General features: G+C 38.0%; 1 protein-coding gene across 2 annotated transcripts in view; it reads left to right on the top strand.

Moving 5' to 3' along the window:
* Positions 1–24,080, top strand: part of Col4a1 (Collagen type IV alpha 1) — a 1,206,096-nt gene that overhangs the window by 199,603 nt on the left and 982,413 nt on the right. For both annotated transcript variants that reach the window (XM_090374514.1, XM_090374509.1), the window contains exon 8: positions 5,343–5,378. In XM_090374514.1, the coding sequence (XP_090230640.1) occupies positions 5,343–5,378 (36 nt within the window). The remainder of the gene's footprint in view (positions 1–5,342; positions 5,379–24,080) is intronic.

Here is a 24,080-nt window from a genome sequence, read left to right as displayed (position 1 = left end):
TAATGGATTCACTGGTTAAAGAAGCACTGCAGGATCATCTAGACAAGACTTCAGTTATAGCTCGGACACAGCATGGTTTTGTTAAGGGGAAGTCTTGCCTGACCAATTTGATTGGATACTATGATGCAGTCACACAAGAACTGGATGCAGGGAATAACTTTGATATTATATACTTGGATCTTAGAAAGGCTTTTGATACTGTTACACATGGAAGACTGCTGCACAAATTGGAGCAGTGTGGCATTGGAGGCAAATTGCTGCTATGAATAAAGGGGTGGTTGAGGGGGAGAAGACAGAGAGTGGTAATCAATGGACACTGCTCATCGTGGACTAATGTTATTAGTGGAGTCCCTCAGGGTTCAGTGTTGGGTCCATTATTGTTTTCTGTATTTATAAATGATATTGATGATGGTATATCAAGCTTAATGTTCAAGTTTGCAGACAATACGAAGGTTGGCAGGGTTGTTAAGGACACTACTGACACTATGCTACTGCAACAGTATCTGGAAAGGTTGAGCAGATGGGCTGAGAGGTGGCTAATGAAGTTTAACATTGACAAATGTAAAGTACTGCATATGGGAAACAGCGAAACAGCAACCCCAGAGCAACATATCAACTCTGTGGTACTACACTGACAGTGGTAGAGAATGAAATGGACCTGGGGGTGGTTGTGCAGGCAGATATGAAGTTCTCTGAGCAGTGCAGATGGGCTGCAAGGGTAGCTCATGGTGTATTGTCAATGATTTATAGGTATTTTTCTAGCAGCGATAAGGAGGTGATTATTCCCTTGTATAAGGCAATGGTCAGGCTACACCTAGATATACAGTATACAGGTCTGGAGGCCTCATTTCAAGAAGGATGTAGAGCTGCTGGAACGAGTACAGAGAAGGGCAACAAGATTAGTGAACGGAACAAAGGGATGCTCTTACGAAGAAAGGCTTAAGTTTTGTAAATTACAGTGTCTGGAGACTAGGCACCGGCAAGGTGATCTGATAGAAGTGTATAAAGCCTTGAATGGTTTGAGCATGCTCAGTGCTAATGGGATTCTTCCTCTTGCTCAGAATAATCACCTGAGAAGGCATAAATTCAAATTGAGGAAAGACAGATGTAGGATAGACGTGTGGAAATTTGCCTTTAGCCAGCGGGTGGTTGGTTGGTGGAACAGACTTCCTTCCCTTGTCATGGAAGTTGATAGCCTAAATAAGTTTAAGGCTCAGCTGGAGAGGTATTTTGAACGAACAGAAGGGTGAAGTGGAAGTGTAAAGTGTAAAGTGTGTTTGGTGTCAAGCGGCACCAGGGGTTTCCCCCATCTCCGCATTGCTTGCATTGTGATGAGTGTGCCAGTTTACTGGAAATGCTAGAAATTCAAAAGTGTATGGATATTGCCCATGTGTAGTGTCGTGTACCGTTGTTCATCTGGTCATTTAGTCGCTGGACCCCTACTGAGGCCCAACGTTGCCCCACTTTAGCCCCGTGGAGGCAGACCAGGAAACACGAGTCGACTAAGATTTACTCTGGCAGGTCCTGCTACCTAATTTCCTGAGATTTCAGTGGCTAGGACCTTAAAAAAAAAAAAAAATATATATATATATATATATACATATACATAATACACACAGGTGTATATATATATATATATATACACCCGTGTGTGGCATGTATATATACACATACATGCCACACACAAATACATATACACATATAACACCCACCCTCTATGCGCTTGCGTGGCAGGGAGGCGCTACGGATGAGAGGCCGAAAGTAGTGGGCGAAGGTGATTTTAGATTGTGTGGGGCATTGCGTGCAGGTAGGGTGGGGGAGTAGATTGAAGACTGCGGGGGAAAGGCAGAGACATGGAGCCGATAGAGAAGACAGCTCCAGTTTACAGTGGGGCAAGCCCATGCCCCACCAGAGAGTAAGAATGGGGGGTGACACGTGGGGGGGATACGGTGGAACCGTCACCTCCCCCACCCGCCAGGGAGGGGTAGAATAGTTGAGCCAGGCAAGGGAGCTGGCTCAGGTCGCCAATACGGCGTGCATGCAGAGACTGCGATTTGTTCATGTGGCATTTGGTATTGACTAGTAGGATTGAGTCGCTTGTAGGATTTAACTCGTCTTCTCTGATGTCCGTGTGAGTCAAGTTTGGTCGCCTATTTGGAGGTCGCTCTTTGGAAATGGGACCCGTCCAGTTAAATCAGATTTTAGCATCCATAGGATAATGCGTAGAGGGCTGCTCGCCGCTTTTGGTGTATACTCCGTCTGCAGGTCAAGATTGAGTATTCAAGAAGCAAATCCTGGTCCATTTGATGCTGGAGATGTAGGTTTAATAAGTCTGTCAATTCAGTGCAGTTAATGCAGCATTTGTTGAGTAGTCGCTCAAGGGACCCATGTCCCGTCCATGGATATTTGGAAGAGTAGGATTTATCGTCCATTAGAGTGGATTCCGTTGTTGTTTGGGAGAATGGATCTGTCAACCAGAATGCAAGTCCGGGTCGTGTATTGTGCACGGAGGCTGTGCTTGCTCTTTTGTTTGGAGGTTGCCCTTGGGAGCCATGTCCTTTTTTTTTTTTTTTTTTTTTTTTGATTTGGTAGTTGTTGGCGCATCGGCTTCTGTGGCCATATTGCACCTCCCAAGGTTTTTTGCAGTACTTTGATCCAAGCCCGAGGCGGGAATCGAACCCGCGACCTTTGGGTTGCCGGGCAGGTACTTTACCCACTCGGCTAGCCCGGTCGGCGAGCCATGTCCTGTCGGTGAGTCAATTTGCAGAGAAAAGGAAGTGAGTATGGTTGAGGTGAGTTTCAGTTCTGCCATGATGTCCAGCGTTATCCACTGGGGTAGAATTGGGAAGGTCTCCCCCCATACTCCTCCTGTGACACGTGTTCCGTTTGGTTACAGTTGGTGATGAGTTGGCATATTTAATGGTCCTACCCCAGTAATCTGGTATGGATGGAATTATGAAGTGGAAGTGGGTTTTTTTTTTTTTGGCTGATGCTGACTTTATACTAGACTTGGTATATACTTGCTTAGGTAGCTAGTTTTGGTAGCTATTCCTCTTTTTAGCATCCAGCAGCAATCAGCCCTCATATTAATATTCCATTCTCCTTGGTACCTTTATTCTATTTCTTTTATATACTGATGGAATCTTTCTTCTGCTCTTCAATTAAACTATCTAAATTTACTGGAAAAGTAGCATTTGAGATGAGAGTAAAAGAAGTAAATGCTTACATTGCAGCCCAGTTTTGTGAACTCCAGCATGTCACTCTTGATCATCTCATAATCTGGATGTTTACTATTTCCCAAAAATTGCTACTTTTTTAAAGCCAATACAAGCTCCTTTTTTCACTTTGGTTCATGCATTCTTAAAATGCAGTCTAGCAGCAGCAGCAGCTTGTAGATTTGGGGTCTAGCAAAAATTCCTGCTTAGGCTGTTTTTTGTGTGTAAGTAAACGGGAGTTTAGTGCAGAAACATATTTTAAACAATTTCCTGCTTTATTTGGGCTTGGACATATTGTTTCATTAAATCTAGCTTTATATGCAGAGGAGGTAATAGTACTGTTTTTCAATCTACTAGTGGTTCTTTCTATAATGTTCTTTGAATCTGGTGTCAGAGATTATCTTGGTGGTTATACTTTCCTTTTCCAGTGTTCACATCTTGCTTGACTATCCCACTCACACAGGAAGTAAGCTGTTTTTGTGTACTCAAGTTGTTGGCTGAGGTAGCAGACCTATAACTTAAAATCGCCACACACACTGGCCAACCATGATCCTTGTCTGAATTTTTTCCAAAAGAAGCTTAACATTTGTCATACTTTTCTTTGAAGTGTGCTGAATGGACTGCAGGAATAAATGCCTTCTTGTTTCCATTATGAAGGAGAATTCTTTGAGGTTTTGCTTCAATGAATCAGTCAATAGCCTCCATGCTGTTGGTTGGTTGAGAATTCAAAAAAAGTTCATAACTGCAGGAACTGTTGTTGCAGTACATCATTGAGCACTCTGCAGAAAAATGGTAAACCAATTTTTTTTCATGGTGTCTATACCAAGAAAAACTATTCCTGGGGGTCACCAAATTTTTGGATTTCAGTCTTGTGCCTAAAATCTCAGCAGACCCTTTGGTTAGATTTAAATCTCTCATGAGATTATCAAGTTTACTTTTAACCAGTAAGCAGTTGAAATTCAGGATTTAAAATTTTTGTCATAATAGTTTATACCATCCTTTAGATCGCAAATGTCAAATTTTGGATTCTGATGGCATATGTTCAAGAAGAGCTGGTGGAACTGATATCATAGTTCACATCCATGGGGTATTCGCTTTAAATTTTTGAAGTAATGTTGTTGGGGTAAAAAATGCTCTGTGTATTCTTTGCATTATAATGACATTTAAGTCATTATTATTTGCATTTATGGAACAAAAATAGCAGTCATTAATATGACTTCTATATTTTTATCTATATGGCTTTTTGTCATACTTTCACAATTGCAAGCCCTCCACATATGTATGGTCCACTTTATGGGGAGGGGGGGCTGAACTTTTATGTTGGTCACCAAATTTAATTCCAAAATATGCAGCATATACATTTTTTACAAATGATGTTATATCCTGCCTTCGTTTCGTCATCTTGAATAGTTATGGCCATTGCTACTAGTTGCCATTGTCAAAGATAAGAATATGAAAATCATGGTAGAAGCAGATACTAGTTAGCAACTGAATGTGGAAGAAACAATTTGCAGATTTATATAGTTACCTGACTTGCGGGTCTTGACATGTTTAAACCCGTCTGGGTATGTCTATATCTCTCACTCACAGAGGATGTAGTGCGTATATGTGGATTGTGGATCTACAGGAATAGTTTGCACTGTATGTAAAAAAAGCTGTATGTGATAGGCAAAAACTGTTTGGGTCCTCAGAATTAGCACTAAAAGTATGCTCAGAATCACCATATTTTAAAAACTTCTGACAGCGGTCTGACAGATATTTTAAGAACTTTCAGTTTTTTAAAATATATGTCAGACCGTTGTTATAGATAATTGCAGTTAAAATAGCCAAAATATCAGTAAATAAATATATAAAATATATAAATATGTAGAATGTAGCTATTCACATTTGTTTTTAATGTATAAGATAATACTTGGAAACAGAAATGATTTTAATCATAATTCTAATAAATTATATTTCTGTAAAATTTTCTACTTGTTTTCTTTGAACCTTTTTTTAGGAAAGCAAAAATAAAGTTGTCTTTGTTTCACTTATCTGCTTTGATATTTTATTTTTTGTAGAAATTGAATTGTTGGCTTATTTGTAATTAATTAACAACTAATGTTAGTGCATATTTTTAATTTGCAGGGTGAAGCTGGAAGAGATGGACCACCTGGCATACCTGTAATTTTTTTTCATTATGCAACTATATCATCTCATTTTGAACACTGATGAATTTGCAGTTTATTCAAAGTTTAATACAGTTCATTACAGTTATTTAATTGCCAGATACAGTCATGTTTATAGGTGTCAAGTCAAAATTTAATTGAATTTAAGAAAATAGAAACAAAACAGAAATTTAACAAAAATAGAATTTTAACAGAGGAGAAACTTCATACAATATGGGTTTTATTTCCAGCAAAAGTAGAATTAAAAACAGTGATTGAGTCATTGTTTTTTGATTCAATCCTGATTTTGTTTTGAGATTTTATTAGGATAGAATTGTGATAAATTTGCAACAGTATCCAGCACTTTTTGAAAAAAGTAGTTAAAATTGTTTCCTTAGAAACACGCTGTTTCTCTCTATAAATTTCTTCATAAGGAACTAAAGCGAATGATAAAGTTCTGTGAAAATTTGAACTCCTCTCCAAATTAGGATCCATATCCAGAGCTTCTTGGCAAAGCTGCTTTGCAAGTCTTAAAAACTCAGCTAGTCTCTTTGCTGTCAAATGTTTGTGTGCATCTTCTTCATATTGTGTGAAAAAAATATCATCCACTAATAATGGTTCTCTATGAGATTCAAGGACTTCTGTGATATCTGCTGGTTCCAGTTCTTCAAATCCCTCTCCGCTAATCATTGTGCCAATTCTCACAATCTCAACTACCTCAGACATTTCAACCATGGCTTCTTTAGTGCAGCTTTGTGGCCGCAGCTTTTTTTCACATTGCATTCTTAACTTTACCCCATGCAAACTCAATATTTTTTACATCATCAAGAATGTTAATTCAAAAACCAGTCCTCAAAGATTTTAGCTGTCATCTAGGCTTTTTTGCTCGATTTCCAATGAACTGGTAAGGAGCTTTTTGATATTCCTTTAAAAGCATGAAGATTTTCTGACGTATAAATTAGAAGCAGTTTACACTTAGTCACTCTCTGCATTGCCACATAACAAAAGTGTTAACCTATCTTTTGCAGCTTTGAAACCTGGGACAGTTTCTCTTCTTTTGAAATGAATATTCGGCTTGGCATACTCTTCCAAAATAAGCCGGTGTCATCAGCATTAAACACTTTACGTGCTATATAGCCCTCAGTTGCAATAACACCCTTGAAAGTTTTTGGATACAAAGAAGCAGCTTGTGTATCTGCACTGGCTGCTTCTTCTGTTAATTTTAGATTGTGAAGACTGACGGTTTTTAAAATTTTCAAACCAACCCTTGCTGGCCTGAAAGACATCTGCATTGGATGGACTGGCTTCTTCTTGTAAGCAATTAAAAATTTGCAGAGTTTTGGCATGAATAATATCTGAACTAAGAAGCATTCTCTTTTGATTAAGATCTTCTATCCAGAAAGAGAGTAATTTTTCATAAACATTAACGGATTTTTCATTTTTGTAGTGCTTTTTGCAGCTACTGATGTGGAACAGATAACTGAAAAGGTATCTGTGGAACAAGAAAAGTAAAAGATTTGTGTGGCAGGGTCCACCAGGCAAAAATAGGGATGGGAGGTAGAGTAAGGGAGTATAGGTAAGTTGGGATTAAAACATAGGGCTATGTTGAGCAGAGATCTCACTGAGGACAGTGGTTCCCTATGAATAATCTGACACCAGCCAGACCAGCTGTAGTTGATGTCAACATATCCTATGCCATGCCACAAATGAGAGAGAATGGTGTCAGTAGTGCAGAGGGGTTTCCATGTAGGTTGCCCCCACTGCAGTCCAATTTGGAGGGGGCCTGCTAGAACAACACATACTAACCATTTATTCTACTCAATATACAGCTATCATACTAACAACTACACAAGTACACTTTTTTTTTTTTTTATAATACTTATTTAGGGACAGACTGGTTTCTAACAGTACACAACATTCACTCACTCATTTACCTTGTCTTATCCATCATCACACATTCAGACAGGACACAAGTGCCATCTAAATGAAAGCATGGTAGACGGGACTTTTTTTTTATAAATTTTTTTTTTGATCAAATCACAGTGCATCACATAGTCACCACATAGTTTACACAAGTGACCAGTCTTTACACTCTCATTTGTACTGTTTAACCCGGAGATAACGTTAAATTTATATATATATATATATATATATATATATATATATATATATATATATATATGTGTGTGTGTGTGTGTGTACCCTGAATGTATATATATTCAGGGTACAACAGTCAACAATACCCTATCACACACACGTTATGATTCCCCCTCCCTCTCTGGTTAAGCAGACTCGTTTCACACCCAGCATATTACTGTGTTATGCACACATACATGGAAGCAAAATACAAAATTTACTCGGTCACTAATTTGAAGACCTACACACATACCAAACGCATAAATACCTACCCAAACTCACCTACACTTACTTACATGCACTCATATACTTACATAAATACACTCACTTATATACATACTTATTAATACACACATATTCATTCACATTCTTAAAAAGGATAACAACATACAAATAAAAAGTGTACGTATAAAATAATATGGTACATTAAAAATAAAATGAATTTAGTAACCTGTAGCTGGGTAGGAGACATGTTTGAGTTCAATTCATAATCAGGTAAGTAGTTGTCAAGTGGGGGGGATGTCTCACTTTAAGTAGTGGTAGCATGGTTTTTTATCCTAGTCTCAAAAACGTTTTGAACAAACTCTGAGAAGGCCATGTGTTACATGTCATTAGAGATAAGCAATTGCAATTTCAATATCCTAGGATACCAGACTCTAGCCCCGTAAGTTATTACTGGGAGGAAGATAGCTTTATAAATGAGTGCAAGTGTCTTCCTTTTTAACCCCCAGTCAGTTCTGCTAACTCTGGCTATCATGCCAGCATAGCTTCTCACTTTGCTACCAACGTTTGCAAGATGAGGGAAGAAGGTTAGTTTAGAGTCAAAAATGACTCCCAGATATTTTAACTCTGTTATCAAGGCTATTGTTTTGTCTGCAATCTTTATCTGAGGCTGTCTTCTTATGTCTAACTTTCCTTTTAAGAGGATGGATTTGGTTTTTGTGCTTGATCAGTTTGTGGGTTTTTGCCCTGTCCTGTAGAAGGTTCAGGGCATGGTTTTCACTGGCTTCTAGGGCCCTTCTGGTGAAAACATTGCCTTTGCCAATGAGAAAAGGTCATTGGCAGAGGCGGCCTTGTCCACCTGGCCTGGGTCTGCTCCCAGGAACTCGTCCAGCACCAGGTTCCAAAATCAGGGCCCCAGCACTGAACCCTGTGGGTATCCATGGCTAACATCCCTCTGTATATGCATTGATATCTGGTCATCACTGCAATTTTCCTGTTATTGAGATAATCCTTAATACAGTTGTATAAATTCTGTGATACTCCAGCATGGCATGCTCTCCTGAGAATGTTGCCACTATATGGTATCAAAGTTACCAGCATGGAATTTTATTGTACAGGTTGTGCAGTTGTCATTAATTTATTCATTGCATCCCCAGTCGAACATCGAGATTTAAAACCAAACTGTTTGTCTGACTGTAGGTTTACATTGGAAAGACTGATACTCATCTAAGTGGATGAGTATTAGTCTTTCCAATACCTTGCCCAGTACTGAAAACAAGGCTATTGGTCTGTATGACTTTGGTTCTTTGGGAAGTTTTTCCAGATTCTTGAGGATTAATCTGGGATTAGGTAATTTCCATGAGCTGGAAAATACTCCTTTCTTTAGACAGTTGTTATATAGCTGAAGAAAGTAGTGAGGTTTATTTTTAACTAAGGTTTTTATCATTTTAGGTTCTAGGGGATCGTGGCCAGGACATTTGCTTTCTTTTGTCCTGCTGATTGTGTCTTTTAGTTCTTTTGTGAAAGGGATTCTATATCCTTTGGGAAAGAGAGTCAAGTATATTATTGACTGTTCCATCCCAAGTGTATGTTATTAGTGGTGTGTGTAACATCACCTTTTGGCAGCTTGTTGGTAACTATCTCGCAAAAAGGATTCTTCTGCTCCTATGCTTATCTTTGGTGACACTCCGATTTCTAGGCAAGATGATATATCTCGTTTGGGAATTACCCTGACTTCTAATCTCTCTTGGCACAAGCACATTACAAATATTGCTTCCTCTGCATCTAAAAAACTTGGTTTTCTCTTTCGCTCTCAGCATTACTTTTCTTCCAAACAGCTGTTCACTCTGTACAAATAGCAAATCTGCCCTAAAATGGAATACTGTGCCCCCAAAACCTTTCTCAGGCTTCTAGATTCCATTCAGAAGAGGGCAGTTAGGTTAATTGATGAATCATCTCTAACAGTCTCTCCACTCTCTGTCTCATAGATGTACTGTTTTTGCTGCATTCCTTTTCTACAGATACTTCCATGGGCACTGTTCTTCTGAATTGGCTTCTATAATTCCTGCTCTCTCTTTCGAAACAGTCTGAACACGTGCCACCACCACCAGCTAACACCCATTTACTGTGAAACTTCAAACTCGCAGAACCAGCTTTTCATCTTCCTCATTTATTCATTCAACTGCCATTTTCTGGAACAATCTTCCTTCATACGTATTTCCTGAAAATTACAGTCTACAGAAAATTACAGTCTAATGTCAGAAAATAACTTCTTTAGTCTTCTCAACCTCCAACGTAAGCACGGTACTAAGTACTATATGTTCTATACCTCTCGTGTTTGGGGTTTTTATAAAAAAAAAAAAAAAAAAAAACTATGTGAAACACAACACCCCAAGGGTCTGCATTACTAGAGGTACTAACAAGTGCTCTCAATGACTCCTTTTTCTTTTCTCTCATTAGTTGTGTGTATCTATTTCTAAGGGAGCGGTATACCTCCCTCCGGGCTTCTGCCTCTGCTAGGAGCCAGCTAGATCTAGACCTTTGAAAATGTTTTCTGGCCTGATGCACCCTTTGCCGGAGAGTCTCTAGCTCAGGACACCACCAGGGACTGTATTTTTCCTGGGGTTTTTCATTTTAAATATGGCATCAGTGGCTTTTATTATTAGTTTAGTGAATTTTGACACCTGTTCATCAGGGTGTATTTGTTATTATGATGCATTGGTGCATTGATCATTATGATGTGGAGGAATTCTTTGACAGGCGGAATTTTGTGTTTCTGAAAATCTTATGTAATTTGCCATTTTAATGTTATATCTGGTTATGTCATATACTGGAAGTGTGGGGGCGGGGTTTACTAGTTAGCGTACCAGTTGGAATGTAATTGCACAGTGGTCAGATGTAGCCCAGACCTCCTGCACTTGTTATTTTGTTTGCCATGGCTGTTGTGGCCATGGTTACATCAATTGCACTCTCATGTAATGTACTACGGTATGTTGCAAGATTGTGAGGCTGGTTTATGACTGATTTGTGATGTGTCTATGAAATTGTCCAGGTCCTGTCGGTGTCAGGTGCCCACTCTGTTAGGAATGTTTGATGTGGATCGTTTAAAATGATAACTGTACCATAGTGATGACCTGCCATTGGCATCCAAGGATACCAGAATTTAACACCAGGTAGAGAAGTTAAAGCTATTTGTAGATATTGTACATCTACAAGCTCTTTGTAGATATTGTAGATAATGGCATCCAAGGATACCAGAATTTTACCACCAGGTAGAGAAGTTGAAGCTGTTTGTAAATATTGTACAAAAGGACCTATATCCTCTCCTGATGTATAGTAAAGTGAAATTATATGTAAGCTTCCATAGGGGAAGTAATTTGGGTACAAGCTGCTCTAGAAGTACACAAATTGCCAATCTTGGTTACTGTTAGAGTGGTATTTGTGATTAGTTAAGGCTGTTCACAAAGTATCTGTGGTGGCCTCAATGATTCTATAGAATGCAGAATTGGAATTTGGAGAGTACAATGTGTATAGAGAGGAAGCACAGGAAAGGAGGAAGAGTTATGCTGTTAGTTAAGAAACTCATATCTAAGGAAGTGTATCCAATTGATGTTGGTGGACAATGCAATGTTGAGTCTGTTTGGTATGACATAAGCACTGGGAAAGGAAAAATGAGAGTAGGTGTGTGTTATAGGCCTAATGAATCTGATGAGTATAATGAGCAATTGTGTAGAGAAATAGAATGGGCCAGTAAATCAGAATGTATTATAATGGGGTATTTTAACTTTCCAGATATTGGATGGAACTTGTTGGTGGGTTGGTCACTCGCACACTAGCAAGACTTTTTTGGATTTATTGGATTAGTGTTTTCTACAGCAACATGTTCGAGTGGCAACCAGAGGGAGTAATATTGAACTGATTATCAGCAGTGATTATTCATGCATTAAGAATTTTCATATAAAGGAACCACTGGGTGTGATAGTGATCAAAATATACTGATGCGGGAATTACTTAAAGATATAACTACTATCAAAGCTAAAGGGAAGGGCTTTTGCTTTCATAAAGGTGACTACAAGGGGTCTCAGACAGTTTTTAAATTCTGTACAGTGGGATAAACTGATGATGTTACCAACGTTTGAATTCTAAACGAGAAGCCTTCAGGGACTTAATTTTGGAGGCTACAAGGATTTTCATTCCAACTAAGAAATACTGTTCAAGGTTTAGGCCTATATGGATGTCAGATGAATTAATGAGGCTCGTGGCAGAGAAGAAAAATGTGTGGGATGCATTTAAAGTATCAGGTGACACAGAAGCCTATGGCAGATATAAACTAGTCTGTAATCAAATCACAAAGGAGGTTAGGCAGGCAAAGGCAGATTATGAGAAATCTTTGGCAAAGGATGCAAAGAAAAATGGTAAAGAGTTCTTTATAATATACGTAAGTTAGTTATAATCCAGTTTAATACAAATATATACTAACAAAATCATTAGCTTTCGAGACGCGTGTCTCTTTGTCAACTGACAAATTAAATACAAAAATACAATGCGCTGAGTGAGGCACGTTAATCATGCGTCATTGTTGTTGCACAGACGTGCGCTGCTTTCTACACCACTGATCATCCAGCAATAAAATGGTTGTCTCTAGGATGGGATGTAGACGTATGCCTTTCTGGCGATTTAATGTCTTTGGATTGTTTACTATGTTGAGTGACTCTAGCCATAGGCGGTGGCGAAAGTGTCATGAGTGGTCTACTATTTCAAAGTCACGTTTGGGGTCAAGATCGTGGTTGGTGGCCCAAAAATGTTCCACTACCACGGACTGCGATCTTGACCCCAAACGCGGCTTTGAAATAGTAGACCACTCATGACACTTTTGCCACCGCCTATGGCTAGAGTCACTCAACATAGTAAACAATCCCAAAGACATTAAATCGCCAGAAAGGCATACATCTACATCCCATCCTAGAGACAACCATTTTATTGCTGGATGATCAGTGGTGTAGAAAGCAGCACACGTCCGTGCAACAACCGTGCAACAATGACGCATGATTAACGTGCCTCACTCAGCTCATTGTATTTTTGTATTTAATTTGTCAGTTGACAAAGAGACACGCGTCTCGAAAGCTACTGATTTTGTTAGTATATATTTGTATTAAACTGGATTATAACTAACTTACGTATATTATAAACTATGGACCCCAGTACTCCAGGCCCATTCGTTACTCAAGAGTTCTTTACTTATGTAAACTCTAGAAGGAAAGGGAAGAATCAGATTGGACCACTTAACATAGATGGGTTGACTATTGAAGATCATTAGGTAGATGATAAACTTAATGAGTATTTTGCATCTACATTCAGACATGAGGAGTTATCCAATGAGGGGAGTGCCAGAAGTTTATCAAACTCTAACAGGAATCTAAGTGATTTTGTAAAAACTAAAAGCAGAGTGGAGGAGAAATTGTTGAAGTTAAACATAAAAAAGACACCTTGGGTGAATGGGAGCTATCCAGTTATATTAAAGGAGGCAGCAAAGGAAGTAAGCAAACTCTTAACCATAATTATGAGAGCTTCCTTGAATTCAGGGAAGGTCCCCATGGACTGGAGGTGTGCAAACATATCACCAATTCGCAAAGGAGTTCAAAAGGTGACACAAGTAACTATAGACCTGTTAGTTTAACTTGTGTTCTGGGGAAAATAATGGAATCACTGGTTAAAGAAGCATTGCAGGATGATCTAGACAAGACTGCAGTAATAGTTAAGACACAACATGGGTTGGTTAAAAGGAGGTCTGACCAATTTGATTGGATACTATGATGTGGTTACAAAGGAACTGAATGCTAAAAATACTTTTGATATCATATACTTGGATTTCAGGAAAACTTTTGATACTGTTGCACATGGAAGATTGCTGTAGAAATTGGAGAGGTATGACATTAAGGGTAAGTTGTTGCAATGGATAAAGGGATGGTTGAGTGGAAGACAACAGAGAGTGGTAATCGGTGGACACTGCTCTTTGTGGACAAATGGTAATAGTGGAGTTCCCCAGGGTTTGGTGTTGGGCCCATTGTTGTATTGTATATTTATCAATGATATTGATGAATGTATATCAGGTTTAATGTCCAAGTTTGCAGATGATACAAAGGTTGGCAGGGTTGTTAACGACAGTAAAGACAGTATGCTACTCCAACTGGATCTGGATAAGTTGGGCAAATGGGCTGAGAAGTGGCAACTGAAGTTTAACGTTGACAAATGCAAAGTACTGCATATGGGTAGCAATAATCGAAGAGAAACGTATCAACTGTGTGGTACTACACGCAGGGAAGTGTAAATTGAAAAAGAACTGAGCGTAATTGTGCAGTAAAATATGAAGTTCGTTGAGCAGTCAGAGGGGCTGCCAGGGCAGGTCATCGAGTCTCGTTAATAATATATAGGAATTTTGATAGCAGGGACAGAGAGGTGATTATCCTGTTATACAAGGTTAATGGTTAGGCCACACCTAGAGTACAGTGTATAGGTCTGGACTCCTCATTTTAGGAATGATGTAAAGTTTCTAGAATGAGTACAAAGAAGGGCAACAAGATTGGTAAGGGGAACAAAGGGGTGCTCTTACCAAGAAAGGGTTAAGTTCTACAAATTGCAGCATCTGGAGAGTAGGTACCTGCGAGGTGATCTGAATGAGGTGTATAAGGCCCTGAATGGGTTAAGCAAGCTGAATGCTGATGGGATTCTTCCTCTTGCTCAGACCAAGAACCTGAGGGGGGGGGGCACAGTTTCAAATTGAGGAAAAATAGTTGCAGAATAGATGTGAGCAAATTTGCCTTTAGCCAGCGGGTAGTTGTTTGGTGTTACAGGTTTCCATCTTTTGTTGTGGAAGCTAATAGCCTAAATAAATTTAAGGCTGAGCTGGACAGGCATTTGGAATGAATTGGAAGTTATTTTTTTTTTTTTTTTTGGCTGATGCTGCATAAGCTTGCTTTCGTGCCTTGTATGCCTTTACTAATGCTAATGTAGGATATCCTTGAGCCCTACAGGTGTAGGGCTTTTGGATACAGACGATTTCTTGTTCTTCCAGGATTAATTTGAGTTGTCTATAACTGCACACAAGCTCTCTGGTCATTGAGCTATCAAATAGAGAAAAATAAGAGTGGAATTTATATTGTATCCTTACATTCAACCTTATTTTTTACTAGATCAACTTCTTTACTGAAGTCAGGCCTTAAGGTGATGTGGTCATGAAAATGAATGCCTGCAGCAAAACAGGTAACCCTTGTAAAGCAACAATGGCACCCAAAGATTACGGTACCATTGTTGTCCCTTAAAGGCCGGAAAAGCCGAGATCTCTGTAATACCTGAATAAATAAATAAATAACAGTACTTACCTTACAAACACCACCAGCTCTGAATATCTGTGGACAAAACTCAGTCCATCCTGCTTAAAGGTCACCTACAGCCATCAAGACTGCCACAGATTAAACTTGTTGGTTCTACCATAAAGCTAGTTACTGAGTTAAAACCTCTTGGAGCCATTCTAGACTCAAAACTGTCCTTCTGACCTCATCTCAACTAACTGCACAAGTCAGGAGTTATACAGCTCTGGTTGCTCGTGTTAACAGGAGGGACTGGGGACTGAACAAACTCTCTCTTACCCTCTTATACAAGGCTTTCTCACTCCAGTGGTGGCTTATGCAGCCGGATCTGGTACACTCACACAAAAATAATCAGTATTCAGAGAAAGCTAGCACCAATACAGAGATCCATTATGCTAATAATCACATGTGCTTGCTGCACGGTGAGTACCCTGGCCCTTCAGGTTGTGATGGGCATTCTTTCCCTGAATCTGGAGGTCACACGTCAGGGACTACACTATCATCTATCGAAGGGGCTTTCTTTCCGAGATTCACCTGCAACCCCGCCAAATATATCAAAGTGGAGAAAAAGCACCTTTCGCTGTACCTCCAACAAACCTGGCAGAACCGATGGCTTGAAACTACGAAAGGCCAAATAACAAAAAAAGTTTATTCTAAACATCACCAAAGTTTTCCCCAAATCTCTGTCCTGGTCTCCACACTACATAACCGGTCATGGCTCCTTCAAGGATAAATTAGCATAAGTGGGAATCATTCAGGATCCACTCTGTCACTGTAGCCAGCCTGAAGACTGGAACCAGATTGTTTATGATCCCCAGCTATGAGGATCTTTGATGCACTCCTTTTTACAGAAATTCAAGACACGAGTATATTATTATTATTATTATTATTTGGAGGACACGAGTATATTATTATTATTATTATTATTAGCCATATGGTACAAGGAGGCCTGAGGCTTATGCTGCACCAGCCAAAAAAAAAAAAAAAAAAATTCCCGAGTTACCTCCTGAGAAAGAAAGAAGAGAGAGGAGGAGAGAGAGAAGTACAAAGGAATCACCAAGAAAGAGGCCGACCGGGCTAGCCGAGTGGGTAAAGTATCTGCCCGGCAACCCAAAGGTCGCGGGTTCGATTCCCGCCTCGGGCTTGGATCAAAGTACTGCAAAAACCTTGATGGTGCAATATGGCCACAGAAGCCGATGCGCCAAAAACTACCAAATCAAAAATCAAAAACCAAGAAAGAGAAGAATGATGATATCCAGCTCAGGACCCTGGGTTTGCCAAGCCCATACTCACCAGATGTGAGTCCCCGGGGTTGTCTACATCAATGATGCACATTGCTACAAAGCCTTCTCCCATTTTGCACAGAGTTTATTTGAATGGAGAAAACCCTGCTCGCTCTGCTACCAAATCAAAACAACGGTGATGAATAAGCTTACTGAAAAGTTTCTTGATCTGCTCACCTGAATGTATACCTACCAAACTATCCTCATCCTTAGACCTAATACTCACTGTATTGACCATCTCTGGACTTGAAAACTACTGGAGTGACCACATACCTGGATGTGGTGCCTACTGGATTGACTGTATATGTACTGAGCATGCACGGTAGATGGTTTTATGTGAACCCTTCGCGTTTCTTTTAGGTACAGTATTTTCATTTCTATATTCATTACGAAATAAAAGAGCTTTTGTATTGTAAATATTTTATTGAACATTCTCAAATTTTTATAATTTCTGGAAGATAAGATACAATGGATTTATGATAACTAAAGTAATTGATGTCTACCTGTGATTGCAACATATCTAAATGTCAATAGAAAACAGTGTCGATTGAAGTACCGACCTTGTAGTTGAAACGACGTACGCAGCATTTTGGGGCACCTAACAATGGAATGTTACGACAATGTGAGGCAAAAAAAATAAATTGTTGATAAATATTTGTATTGTTGCAGTCATACTTACTTCAGGAAGTATGATTCTGTTGTGATACTATTAAAAAATGCCCCCCCCCATACGATGATACCTGGATACGATAATATCCAGGTATCATCGTATGGGGGGGGGCATTAGGACCAGGCTGACTCGAGATATCACACCGGTCACGAAAAATGTGTCACATGCTCTAATCACACTACTAGTGAGTCTTCGGCGCAGAGTAGTAGCATGATGTGGGAAGCACCTCTGGCAGATGCCTGCCGCACATGACGTCACTGAAGTGACGTCATCCGTGGCAGGAATCCCCAAGGATGTTTCACATCAAAAAGTCAGCAAAACTACGAGCCCATTGTTAAAATATTCAGAGCTCACCACTGATCACATGCCTTTACTTTTACTACTTCTATCACTACTTCTATCTTATAAAAGTGGTTTATATACAGTATGAGTCTGAATCTGGAAGGGGAAAATTTAAAAAATTTTTTGTTTTTCTGTTCTAGAAATGCCCATTTTAATTTTAACTGAGTGATCAATTATGATCATCTACCTAATTGGACCACCATTCTCATGGATAACAACCCTCTCTTGCCTAGTCATTGACTCCACTAGATGCCTGTAGGGATCTGTAGCCATGCTGCCTGCTAAGGTTTTCCACAGTGTTGGAATATACACTCAGTTATCACTGAATTATGACCACCCCTAGGAAAACTGAATGTGACCCGTTGACCACGTAAGGTACGAGAGTGAGGAGTTAGTCGACCTACTTTGCGTAGGTAAGGTGTCAGTTGTTCAGTAGGTAGTAAAATTCCGAGCATGATGGGTTAAAGGAAGGATTTATTGGACTTTGATAAAGGACAGATTGTGGGAGTTCAACGAGCTGGTGCCTTGATTTCCCAAATGGCTGAACCGGTTGGGGTGTTTGAGAGCCGCCATTTTTAAAGTGTACCAGGACTGGCATCAGAATGGTCAAACAACGACCCGATGGCAAAACTGCAAAGGTCAATGAAAGGTTGATGTTAGGAGTGAGTGTCGTGTCTGACGACTTGTACAGGCGAACAGGTGCAGCGCTGTTGAAGAGTTTACTATGCAATACAACCTGGGCCAACCTAGAACAATATCTGGCATGACCGTGTGTTGCATGCTCGCATGTATGGGCTATGCCAGCATACGACTCCTACAACATCCTCTCCTAACCAAGGTTCATCGATGTAAAAGACTCTCCTGGTGCAAAGATCATGCAAGTTGGACATTAGAAGCTTGGAAGAAGTTCTGCTGGTCAAACGAGTCAGGGTTATTTGCTCCTCACACAGTGGATGGTTTGTGTACAGATTTGGCATCAACAGCATGAGGCTCTTCATCCATCATGCATGGTATCAAAAGTGCAGGCCGGTGGAGGCAGTTGTACGGTGTAGGGCATGTTTCACTGGTAGGAACTTGGACCCCTGGTGCATGTGGAACAACATATCAGTGGTCTCCACTATCATCAACTGCTTGCTGACTGTGTACACCCCACTATGTTACACTTTTTCCCTAATGGTGATGGCGTCTTCCAAGATGACACTGCACCGAGCCATCGGGCACTTGTTGTGTAGGAATAGTTTGATGAATGCAGTTCTGACTTCCAGCATATCGATTGGCTTCTGAACTCCCTCGATATAATCCTATATAGCACTTGTGGGACACCATGGAAAGGTATATCAGGCATCTGGATACACCAATCACCTCCATACCGGCAATGCTGGCTGAATTACACACAGCTTGGATGGTCTTACCTCCCGAATGCTTCTGACATCTTGTTGAATCAATGCCACGTCGGATAGCTGCTGTACTTAGGGCAAAAGGAGGACCTACGAAGTATTAGGTAGGTGGTCATAATTCAGTGATCACTCAGTGTATGATGGTTGTATGTCCATATGCTTCACTTGTTGTTCCAAAATATTACACAGGTGTTCAATTGGATTGAGGTTAGGCAAATTTGGAGGCAGTCAAGATGGGTGATATCTTCACTGTATTTCTTGAACCACTCATTCACAGTGCAGGCTTGATGAACATAGCACATTATAATCTTGGAAAATCTCTTGTCTGTCTGGGAAAAAATGCAATGTGGCGGACTGTATATAGTCTCTTGAGAGTTGCTGTTGTACCTCACCAGTGAAATGTTGGTCTGTATGCATCAGTCCTAGTTCTTACCAGGAAAACATGTACCATGTTGAGCAACCACTTGAGCAACCTGACTGGATAGTGAGCACCATGCGTGATGGATCTGTGGAGGGTATACACCCCACGGGCTCACGTCTGGTGAGTATGGGCTTGGCACACCCAGGGTCCTCAGCTGGATATCATCATTCTTCTCTTTCTTGGTAATTCCTTTCTACTTCTGACTCTCTCTCTCTCTCTCTCGGTAACTTGGGTTTTGGCTGTTGCAGCATAAGCGTTAGGCTTCCTTGCACCATATGGCTAATAATAATAATAATAATAATAATAATATACACTGTATACCCTCTGGATTTTTTTAGATGAATAGCATACACCTTCTGGTTTTTCAAAGTCTTGAAAAAAAAACAAATATTAAAATATTTACTGAAAATTAAAAAATAAATTTATTAGAATTTGATTCTTAGGCAATACTTATAGATTTATTATTTTTAAACACTTTTATTAACGTGTAAACAAACTAGTAATATTCTTTAGTTTTGTACCCGGAGATTTGTTTTAGTTTTTTAGTCAATTAGTACTGCCACCTATCAAAATGTAAGTGTACTTATGGGATTCCCTGAACTCCTGTTTTATAAGATGAAAAGAGTAAGGTTTTGTTGTGGTTGTGAGGACAGTCTTCTCATATTTACTTGAGTAAGTGCTAAAACTTTGTGTTTTTTTTTTTTTGTAATAATTTTGCTATTCTTATGTATAATTATAATTTATATAAATTACAAATTTATAAGTACTCGAGTATATTAATCTTACTCAAGTTCATTGAAATATTTTTTGTTTTAATATTTATTCTATGCGTTTGCATGATATTATTGCACATTATCAACGTATTGAAAGATTCTATTATTATACTGGACTTGAGTATATGCACTAATAAATGATATTTAAAAAGTAACGAGTTGACAATTGTTTTTTTTTTTTTTTTTTGTTTTTGTCCTCGCCTTTTCCCTTTATTATATGGGGTCAGAATTTTTATTGTTTTTGGTATGCAATTTTTACGGCCGGATGCCCTTCCTCATGCCAACCCTCACCCTTTTTTCGGGCTGGGGATATGCGGTGGTCATTCCCTGACCTTCCGCATCCTCTGTATTTGGTGGTCACAGTCTCGAACCCCAGTCTAATCAAGAAGTGTGTGCTATGCACTACTGCTCCTGCCCAACTGGCTACGGAGGTGCCAAAGTAACAAGTTGACTGTTAAATAAACAGGCAAAACAGACTGTTAAATAAACAGGAAATTTGTTATTAACTCCCAATAAATGAAACACTGGCGGTGCATCAGCAACAAAACAATGGTTGTTTTGTTACAAATATTTTTTAATTGTTGTTAATAATGTGACGGCATGAACACTTTGACATTCTTTTGAATACATTTATGGAATTATTCCTAATTTTAATTCATTCTTTACAATTTTTATTTGTATATAAAATTTTTTATTCTTGATCTTAAAAGTAAAAGAAAAAAAAATCATTGTAAAATGTTTTGTAAATTTTTTTTATAATAATATTTTATAATTTATTTCTCAGATTTATTATTAGATTTTTTAATATTTATTTTAAAATTGATCTTTAATTATATAACTATTTATTGTCTTTATGGAATTTAGAATTTAATAGTTTTTCTGTAATTCAATTTTCACTTATTGACCAATGAATTATTTTTATAAACCAATTATTATTCTATTAAAATTCATAGATTTGTATTTCTTTATTTTATTTTATTTTTATTTTTTAAGCCTTTTTTTAAGTATCGATCAGTGGTTAAAAATGGTAAGTTTTATTGAAAAAAATCAGAGAATGATACAGTGCCTAAAAGATAAAAGTAACAAAAAAGGAAAGATAGTGGAAGTGGAAATTAGACACTCAACAGGCACAAACATAACTGTACAACAAAAGAAATTTGGCCAGATATGGAATCATTCCCAGTATTCTGGGTTTTAAAATAAATATAAATTGCTTGAAAGTTCAAATAGCAAACTTGGCACTTCAAAAAAAGAAAGGGTACGAATTTCTGAAAAATGGAGTAAACATTTAATTGAAGCATCTGGAAAATATCGAAGAAGTAAACTGGCTAATGTTCGGAGTAAAATTAAGAAGAACATTAATTCTGAAGGTTACAAAATAGCTAAAAATATACTTAAAAAATGGCAAGAAAAACGTTCTTGTCATTCTTTAAGGAAAACGTGAATGCAGTGGTTATTGCAGCAGAAAGAACCCAGTACAAAAGTTTTTAGATCTGCTTACTATGTAGCAGGGGTGGCCAACTTAATTTGTGATGCGATATACTTTTTTTCTTCAAAATGTGCCACGATCTACCATCTGAAGAATTTCATTGCACATGGTTAAAAAAGTTAATCAATACATAATGAAAAATGTTGTTTTTAAATTTAAAATTAAATACAATTCAGAATGCTTATTTTAAATTCATACGTATTTAAATTTTTAATTTATGCAAAGTTTGTGTCTTCATCTCATCTGATAAGCTTTCAAAATTCGGAATATACTGTGATAAGGCCAACCGTAAATAATCTTCTGTATGGAAGTCTGTAAGAGTAGAGCGATTCTTTGGTTTTTTTTTTTGTTTTTTTTTCCAAATACAAAAAGGCCGATTCACATAGATATGTGGAACCAAAACAGGAATTTAAAAGTTCACTGCATTTTTTTATATTTCGGTACTTTTCATGGCAAATATATTTCCAAATGTCTTTTTCTGATAATCTGCCTTTTAGGAAGATATTGTTTTGCAATGTAATAATTTCATTTTCAAGTAATATTTCTCCATGTGAAAAATCTCAGCAGATTTTTTCTGCAATTTATTTTGGTATGCAATTTTTACGGTAAGTCGACATTAAATTGATAAGAAATATAATGAACGTCTTCAATTGTTTCAAAATCATCCACAACTTTCTCAATTTCAGAAACATATTTCTCACTATTAAATTAAAAAAAAAGGATTTTTTCAAATGAACTTGCATATTTGCAAAATGATAGAATTTTTTTTCTTTGAGATCCTTAGCATTGCCAAAAATTGATATTTATATGCAGAAATATTACTAATCATGTCACCCATGTTTTTATTATTTCCTTGTAATTTCAAATTCAGATCACTTAATTTACTGATAAAATCTGCCAAAAAAGCCAGACCACACAACCACTCTGTATCTTGTACCCTCTGTCAAAAATTTTTTTAATTTCATTCAGCAAATTTCGAAATCTCTGTAGAAACTTACTCTAACTCAGTTCATTTTCATCGAGTTGCATTTTGAAAAGTCTCCTTTGAAGAGATGGAATTCGTGATTTTGAAAGTTATGTCCATAACACTTTTAGTCTTTAATCTTTTGCTGGCTAACACTTGTTGGTTGATGATACAGTGGTAACTCAAAAAAATCTGGGAATTCGCCATCCTTTTGGCAGTTGCTCTGGCTCCATCTGTTGTTATTGATACGAGCTTAAATAGTGGTAATTTAATTGTTTTCAATAAAATTTTGAATACGTTAAATATATCAAGACCTCTAATTCTTTCTTTTAATGAAACTGTACCCAGCAGTTCTTCTTTAGTGACTTGTTTGTTTGTTTGTTATTTGGGTTTTAGGAGCATTAGCAACTAAGGCCATATTGCTCCGGGATATGCGGTAGTCATTCCCTGACCTTTCCGCATCCTCCGTATTTGGTGGTGACGGGCTCGAACCCTGGTCTAATCAAGAAGCGTGTGCTACGCACTGTTGCTCCTTCCCACCTGGCTACGGAGGCGCCTCTCTAGTGGCAGAATCATTGAATAAAAATTACGAATTTTATACGAATAAATTTTATTCATATAAAACCATACGAATAAAAACTAGCAATTGAGCTGTATCACTTTCGTCTGTAGATTCATCCAGTAGTAAAGAAAAGGACACACAATTAGCAATATGAGCATAAAATTATTCGCTCATATTTTTACTCATTTTTTTCAATGCATCGCATCACAGTATTTCGAGATAATTGCAGATCTTGAAGAGAACTTTTAATTTCATTTTTGTTCTTAAAATTTTCAAGAATCTGTTATTTCTAAAATTGCGTCTTTGATGAATTGACCACCAGAAAATGGTTTGCATTTTTTTTTGCGAGAAGATGAATCACTTTAAATGATGCTACAGTTACTGCTTTAGATTGTAAATTAGGTGTCATGAAGAAATTTTGCTGTGTGAATAATTTGGATTTAAGTTATTTTAATTTATTTTTTCTAAGGTCACTATTAGGAAAAAAATCTGAGTGGTACTTACAAGTGCGTTGAAGTACCTTTCTAAATTTACTTTTTTGGGTCTAGCCACGGAGGCATTGCAAATCAGACAACAACATTTTTTTTTTTATCATTACAAAAAGGTATTCTATTTCCCACTCTTGATGAAAATGATAAGTTTTACTCTTTCTCGTAGTATTCATTTTAAATTAAGGGATATTAAATTAACGTACAAGTGCTGTCCAGTTATTAATATTAAATAAGCTAAATAAGAATTCAACACATACACTTTGCTCTCCACAACGTAACTGCTTGAGTTTTCGCTAGACAAGCCTAGCTGCTGTGTGGCAACAAGAGTAGTCACGTGGTTTAACGGATTTGTAAAAAGCTTATGCAGTGGGGCGTATAATAATAATATTTACATTTATATTTTTTATATATGTTTAAAATTCGTCAAGATCGATCGAAATTAAAGCCACGATCTTCTTGTTGGCCACCCCTGCTATATAGTGAAGAAAAATTCGATCATTTTCGACCATGAAGATCTTATTAAATTACAAAGGAGAAATGGTCTAGATCTTGGTTCTATTCTGTATGCACGGTATTCTGCAATGAATGTAATAAATCATAT

Source organism: Mastigoproctus giganteus, chromosome 1 (genome assembly GCF_048544385.1).
Source record: "Mastigoproctus giganteus isolate SK-2022 chromosome 1, ASM4854438v1, whole genome shotgun sequence".
In the NCBI taxonomy this organism is placed as follows: Eukaryota; Metazoa; Arthropoda; class Arachnida; order Uropygi; family Thelyphonidae; genus Mastigoproctus; species Mastigoproctus giganteus.
Note: the sequence above shows the minus strand (reverse complement) of the source record. Positions and strands in the feature narration are given on the sequence as shown.